Source organism: Rhinatrema bivittatum, chromosome 2 (genome assembly GCF_901001135.1).
Source record: "Rhinatrema bivittatum chromosome 2, aRhiBiv1.1, whole genome shotgun sequence".
NCBI lineage: Eukaryota > Metazoa > Chordata > Amphibia > Gymnophiona > Rhinatrematidae > Rhinatrema > Rhinatrema bivittatum.
Window position 1 is genome coordinate 136,349,027 of NC_042616.1, and position 7,626 is coordinate 136,356,652.

At 43.2% G+C, this 7,626-nt stretch overlaps 1 protein-coding gene across 11 annotated transcripts in view; it reads left to right on the plus strand.

Annotated features, from left to right (window-relative positions):
- ABI1 (abl interactor 1) overlaps positions 1-6,850 on the plus strand; it is a 263,170-nt gene extending 256,320 nt beyond the window's left edge. For all 11 annotated transcript variants that reach the window (XM_029588652.1, XM_029588655.1, XM_029588654.1 and 8 more), the window contains one exon: positions 5,669-6,850. In XM_029588652.1, the coding sequence (XP_029444512.1) occupies positions 5,669-5,844 (176 nt within the window). In that variant the 3' untranslated portion in view covers positions 5,845-6,850. The remainder of the gene's footprint in view (positions 1-5,668) is intronic.
- The last annotated feature ends 776 nt before the right edge of the window (positions 6,851-7,626 follow it).

The following is a 7,626-nucleotide window of genomic DNA, read 5'->3' on the forward strand; positions in this document are numbered from 1 at the left end:
GCCACTCAAGGACATTTACAGACTTGTGCCGAAGCCACTCCTGAATTGTCTTGGCTGTGTGCTTAGGATTGTTTTCCTGTTGGAAGGAAGATGAATCATCGCCCCAGTCTGAAGTCTAGAGCGCTCTGGAGCAAGTTTTCATCAAGACTTTCTCTATAGTTTGCTCCATTTATCTTTCCCTCAATCCTGACTAGTCTCCCAGTTCCTGCAGTTGAAAAAACATCCCCACAGCATGATGCTGCCACCACCATGCTTCACTGTATGGATGGTATTTGCTAGGTGACGAGTGGTGCCTGGTTTCTTCCAAATAAGATACTTGGCATTCAGGCCAAAGAGTTCAATCTTGGTTTCATCAGACCAGCGAATCTTGTTTCTCATGCTCTGAGTGTCCTTTAAGTGCCTTTTGGCAAACTACAAGCGGGCTGTTGTGTTTTTTAATGAGGAGTGGCTTCCATCTGGCCACTTTACCATAAAGGCCTGATTGGTGGAGTGCTGCAGAGATGTCCTGGAAGGTTTTCCCATCTCCACAGCGGAACTATGGAGCTCTGACAGTTACCATCGGGTTCTTGGTCACATCCCTGACCAAGGCCCTTCTCCCCCGATTGCTCAATTTGGGCAGGCAGTCAGTTCTAGGAAGAGTCCTGGTGGTTCTGAACTTCCTCCATTTAAAAATGATGGAGGCCACTCTATCATTCAATGCTGCAGTAATTTTTTTGTACCTTTCCCCAGATCTGTGCCTCGATACACTCTTGTCCTGGAGGTCTACAGACAATTCCTTCAACTTCATGGATTTGATTTTGCTCTGATATGCACTGTCAACTGTGGCACCTTGTATAGATAGATGTGTGCCTTTCCAAATCATATCCAATCAATTGAATTTACGAGAGGTGGATTCCAAGTTGGAGAAATATGTCAAGGATAATTAATGGAAACACGATGCACCTGAGTTCAACTTTGAGTATCATAGCAAAGAGTCTACATACTTATGTAAATGTGATTTATTTTTAATTTGCACAAATTTCTACAAACCTGATTTTGCTTTTGTCGCCATGTGGTACTGTGTGAAGGCTGAGGAGGGAAAAATACATATTTCTTTGTGTCCAGTCAGATGAATCCAGAACCAAGTGAATTATGCACCTCTACCAGCAGATAGAGATGGAGCAAACTGACATTTCAGTATATATACTCCTGCAGTGACATCAGCCTGCCAGTATTCTCAGTCTCCAGTAGATTGATATGCATCTCCTTACCGAGGATTGTTTCGATTTAAAATAGGAGAAATAAGGAAAATTAAAATCACCCCGCTCTCCCGTGGTGATACCAAAAGGTCCCTCCCCCAGTTGAAAATTCCTGAGGAGATTTCAATGGTCCCTCAGATGAGTGCCTTGGTTTGGTAGCTGGTTTTTCAGCTAGCGTGGATTTAGCTGTTACGCAGCTGAAAGGCAGTGGGTGCAGGAAGCCAAGTGCAGTGATAACTGCAAATGCTCTCTCCTCCTGCAGCCAGAGACCATCTCTGTACTCACCTGAACTCAGCCTTACCTGGCTAAGTTTAAAAAAAAAAAAAAAAAAGAGGATGACAGTTTTTGCTGTAGGGCTTCCTCCTTCCCCTGGGCTCCATGCTCAGTGCGCTTTTCTGACATTCATCCTGCTCTGTGGGAGGTCAAGGGACATGGGCAGTCTGGCGGGTTGAGCAGAGGCTAGGCCCCGCTCTGAGGCGCTTTTGCTGCATGCCACATGGTGGTCCTCAATGGCATTTTGTGCGTTTTCTTTAGGCTGCCATCTACAGGATTGTTCGTTCGGTGTGTGCATCTAGTTGTGTGTCCAGTTTTTGGACACTTAGGTAGGCCTAGTAGTCTGTTAATCCAAATTAAGTGGCGCTTTAAATGCCGACTGCTTACCTATGCGCACAAGTTGAGTGTTGCTGTGCGTTTATTTTTTTACAGCGCCTATCCTAGGAATGCCTCAAAAAAAAAAACCTAGATGTACACTGATCAGCATGCTGCCGGTCTAATGCGCCTATATCTAAGAAACCTAAGCGCCTTTCTCTTTACACTGCCTGTCATATTCAGGCTTTCAACCAGGAATGCTTGTTGACTTGTACCAGTGCTGTTTGGAGGGTCAGGGAGAAATGTCTTCCTCTGATTTCACTAAGCCTGTTTCTTCCCAGGCGGATATAGGTCTGGGTAAAGACTTTTCAGGTGGGGCACCTGAGTTTAGAACTTACCTAACTGGTTCTTTAGCAGGGGAAGGCAGCTCAGTGAGTATGCCTCAGGTACCTCCTGGACTGGATACTTCTACATTTTCATGGGTAGAATTCTTCCAGGGATTGCAATCCTTTCTTCAGGCCATGCAATCTTCAGTTCCCTGTACGTACCTGGATCAGTCCAGACAGTGGGTTATGTTCCCCTTCCAGCAGATGGAGTCAGAGAAAAAAAGCTGAAAGGACGGCCCCCTATTGGCTGGAGCGTCTCACGTGTCCCTTTAGTATTTCTCTCTGATTCCAGCAGATGGCAGGGGACACCTTCGGCTCCCCAGCTCTTTTTTACTTTATTTAGTTTTGGTACGGAGCAACTTTAAAAAAAAAAATTTTTAATAAATAAAAAGTAGGAGGAATATATTAAGGGTGCTAATTTACCTTTTAAGGGAAAGTTACTGTTTGGGGCAGAGTTGGATCAACTTATTCAGTCCCTTGGGGAGAATAAGGTTTACAAATTGCCAGAGGACCGACCTCGGGGTTCTAGAGGTTTCGGTTCTTCTCGTTACCGATTCAGAGGTCAGCTGCGTTTTCGACAATCCTCTCAGACTTGCAGACAGAACCTGTGGGGTTCTTTTCTTTTGTTTCCTTCTTTGCTTGTTGGGTAAGTGTTCAATTTTCTTCCTTTACAGCCTTTATTGGGTGGATGTTGGTGGCTCCAACCTCTTCCCCCCCCCCCCCCCCAGCCGCTAGCCCTGAGAAGCTGTTTACCTCGGGCCCTTTGTCTGCAGAGAAGCGCCATTCCTCTGCCGTGCTCTTGTGAGAGCTGCTGCTGTTTCTTTTCGGGAGTGAGGACTGACACCTCCAATACCTACAGTACCTGAATGTAAACCGGTGTGATATCTCAATTGAGATGAATGTCGGTATATAAAGATAATAAATAAATTAAATAAATAAATAAATTGTCTACGCCTGCAATGTGGGAGGCCTACATCAACCGTCAGGGAGGAACCAGAAGCCAACAGGTGTCTCTGGAAATAGACCCCCTAATGTTGTGGGCGGAAGTGAATCTCCAGGAGATCTCGGCCGTCCATATTGCCGGGAAAGACATCACCACGGCGGATTACCTCAACAGAGAAAGTCTAGACCCAGGGGAATGGAAGCTCTCAACCACAGCTTTCCAACTGATAGTGAACCGTTGGGGATTACCAACCATGGACCTTCTGGCTAACTGGTCCAACGCCCAATTGACCAGTTTCTTCTGCCACAGGTGGGAACCTCAGTCCCAGGGAATTGATACCCTAGTACAGACCTGGCCACAGGAGACTGTGTTATATGCCTTCCCGCCATGGCCCCTATTTGGAGCAATCATTCACAAGATAGAACACAGGGGACCAGTACTTCTGGTGGCCCTGGACTGGCCAAGAAGACCATGGTATGCAGACATGCAAAGACTACTGACAGGTACCCCCCTGCCACTGCCTCCACACAGAGACCTGCTCCAACAAGGGCCGATCCTCCACGAGGACCCAGCTCAATTCTCTCTTAAGGTCTGGCCATTGAGAGGGCTCACCTGAGGAAGAGCGGATACTAGGGGGCTGTAATTGACACCCTACTCCGAGAACGCAAGTTCTCCACATCTCTAATACATAAGGATTTGGAGAATATTCGAAGCCTGGTGTGAGGACCACGACATCATACCAAGCTCGGTCAAAATTCCTGCGATCTTGGAATTCCTACAGAACGGCCTACAGAAGGGATTGTCTCTCAACTCCATCAAGGTACAGGTGGCCGCATTGTCATGCTACGGAACCGAGAGCGACAGCATAGCCTCTCACCCGGATGTTTCCCGCTTCCTGAAAGGAGTCAAGCACATCCAACCACCTCTAAAGTGGCCGGTACCTCTTTGGAACATCAACCTGGTCCTAGATTTCTTAGTAGGAGCCTCCTTCAGACCTCTCCGCAGCCTGCCTCTCCGACTATTAACATTGAAGACAGCCTTCCTGCTGGCAGTTGTTCAGCACTGTCCTGCCGTGAGCAGTTTCTCAGGCTCATCCCGGGAACCATCCAGTTGCGCGCGGTCCCCTCATTCCTCCCCAAGGTGGTGTCTCACTTCTATCTCAACCAAACCATCTCGCTACCATCGCCAGATGAGCATAAGAATTCGGAAGAGGCTTGAAGTCTTCGCCACCTCAACATCGGTAGACTCCTATCCAGATACCTGGAAATGTCTGATCCCGTACGAAAAACGGACCACCTATTCGTCCTTCACAGCGGGAAGAGGCAAGGGGAAGCGGCCTCGCGAGCAACCATAGCCCGCTGGATCAAAGAAGTCATCAAGGCGGCCTACATAGAAGCAGGCAAGCCGCCACCTCTACAAGTCAAGGCCCATTCTGCTAGAGCCCAGGCAGTGTCCTGGGCAGAAACCAAGATGCTGTCACCCGCCGAGATCTGCAGGGTGGTGACATGGTCCTCCATCCACACCTTCTCCAGGTTTTACCGCCTGGATATTCAGGCTCGGGAGGACACAGAATTTGCAAGGGCATTACTAAGCAGGTCACGGGCAGCCTCCCACCCGTTGGGGAGTAGCTTTTATACATCCCATTGGTCCTGAGTCCATCTGCTACACACTAGGAAATGGAGAAATTACTTACCTGATAATTTAGTTTTTCTTAGTGTAGACAGATGGACTCAGCATCCCCGGGAGTGAGCGATTCAAGGATAAGCCATGCTTTCCTTCATCTAGGACACTCTTCCTACTGGGTGTCAACGTTTCTCAGTTGAGGGCACTGGTGGTCTCCAGCTATAGCCAATTCAACCAGTTCAAATTAATCAAGTTAACCAAGTTATAAGTTAAACAAGTTATTCAAGTTATTCAAATTAGTCAGTCACATGTATATCCACAATGCTTTTCGAGGTGAATACTGAAGAGCTGCACTTCCTGTAGGGGTATATGTACTAGGGCTGACGTCAGATTGAAATCTGATCTGTCTCCAACTGCTATCAGGAGTACACTATACCCATTGGTCCTGAGTCCATCTGTTTACACTAAGGAAAATGAAATTATCAGGCAAGTAATTTCTCCATTTGCTTATATCTTTGAGGAGGAGGAGGAGCTTTGTGCCAGAACCTCCTTAGGAAGGAAGATAAGACAAAATGGAAAAAGTTCATGCTAATGACCTACCGTAATTAAATTGCTGGGCAGACTAGATCAACCATTTGGTCTTTTTCTGCTGTTACTATGTTATATTAACTAGCAAGTGCCTGAAATTTTGAGTCAAACACTTTGAAGGAATGTGTATTAACATAATTTGTAAGGGTGAAAGAAAAGTAGAGATTCATAGAACCATACATTTTTTATGAAATTATTTTAAACTAAAATGAAGCTTGGTGTTCAACTCCAAGAGCATTTTCAAGTTCATCTTTTGAGGGTGCTGCATTACTTACTATTTGGGTTCTGATTTCCATCCACAGTTGTCGCAATATATGACTATTCAAAGGACAAGGATGATGAGCTGTCTTTTATGGAAGGTGCAATCATTTATGTTATAAAGAAAAATGACGATGGCTGGTATGAAGGTGTCTCCAATGGCGTGACTGGCCTTTTTCCTGGGAATTATGTTGAAACTATCATGCACTATGCTGATTAATATTGACATTTGATCAGTGAGATGGGACCTTTAATTCAATCATACTACATTACAAATTGTGATTATTTAATGGAACCTGTAAAAATTGAGAAGTATGTTTCAAATTAACAATGTTGGATGTTCTTTAGAGACTTGCCTTTTTAATGGTATGATTGAATGTCTATCCATAAGTGTTAAGTTGCAGAAGACCAGGTCTTACTTTGCAATTACTATCTGGCTGCTTAAGGATGCTGAAGACTTGAATCAGCCAATCTGATTGCCTGATTTAATCCTACAGAATTTTTAAGCATACTTAAGCTGCCAGATATTGCTTGGTGGATAGAGCTCACAATGTGTAGCTTGCCTAATGGTAATTCTTAAAACAAACTGTCTACATTTGGTTATGCTTATGTATTTACTTATGCATTGTTAATTTTATGGCCAGCCTAAATATTCTAGGGAAGTAGGGTATAGTATTTAATGAAATCATGATTCATATTGTGCCATTACATTTTCAGTGCCGCATGGAAACCAAGTTAAACTAACATTCAATTCTGGATGAAACCTTTGCTAGTGCTGGTCATATTACCTTTGTTTAGACTCTTGCTCATTCTTAAACTAGAATATTTGTTTAAAGCATGCGTACAAACTTATGTACTAAAATATATTTTAAAAAATCCAAAATGCTTCCAATTTGTTGTAACTATTGCCTGGAGTACTCGCACTTAAGTTTGATGAGGAATTGAGTCTCTAAGGTGTCCATGTGAAACAAAAATGGGTGGTCTTAATATGTATGTTGTAATTTGTACTTGTTTTTTTAATGAGTGAATTTGCATTATGAATTTTTCCATTCCTAAATACATAAGTGAACCAAAGTTGTTAATTTTACTTTGTTGGTTTGTGTGGAAAAAGAATTTGAAATGTTGGCTTTGCAAAATCCCATCATTTAATATCAAACAAAATGTACTGAAAAGAAAATCTATTGTAGACATACCTGTAATATTTTGATTAAAGTGGTAAAAATATGCAAGTTAGAAAATTGGAAAGTTTTATCTACTGTGGAGGTCTCTTAATCTGTCCTAACCTACCTTATGCATTGCCCTTTTTAAAATTCTTAACTTCAGAATACCTTCTGTAAAGGGATACAAATATGGGGATTAAAATTGTGTGTGAACAGCATTGTCTATGAGGAGGACCCTGTCCAGCTCATTGTATATCCTAGCGATAGCTCTAATGGGAAATTTTTTTATTTCAGTTTTTGAAATTGAATATTTATAGCAACACTGAGTTAGGTTTCTTAAAGCTGACATTTGTAAAAATTTTAATTACATGATGGACTAGTGTAAGAACTAGCTCATTTTGCATTACTAGAAATGTGCCAAGTTTACATAATTAGCAGACAGGGGGCCAAAAGTAATAGTAGTAACATTTTTATATAATAGGAGCAACATGTTTTAATCCAGTTTCCTTTTGAGATGGAGAAAAGGGATGTTAAGCACATTTTAATACCGTCTTTGAGATAGCGTCTCCCTCCTAACACGTACACCCTTCCCACTCCCCCTTCAGGTATTCTGCGTGTGCTGTTTTGATTTTCACCTGTATTGCTTGAAACATCCAAGTATAAAGCTGAAGTTAGGAAGAATACCATAGATGCTGTTGCAGAGGTACTACAACTTTAGAGCCCTGTTTCCTGAAGCATTTTGCAAGGATTTATTTGGGCTTCCTCAAATGATCTATTATGTTTCTGTCATTGGTTTTAAACCTGAAATTCTGTAACTCAACTGCTACTAATTCCAAAAGCTT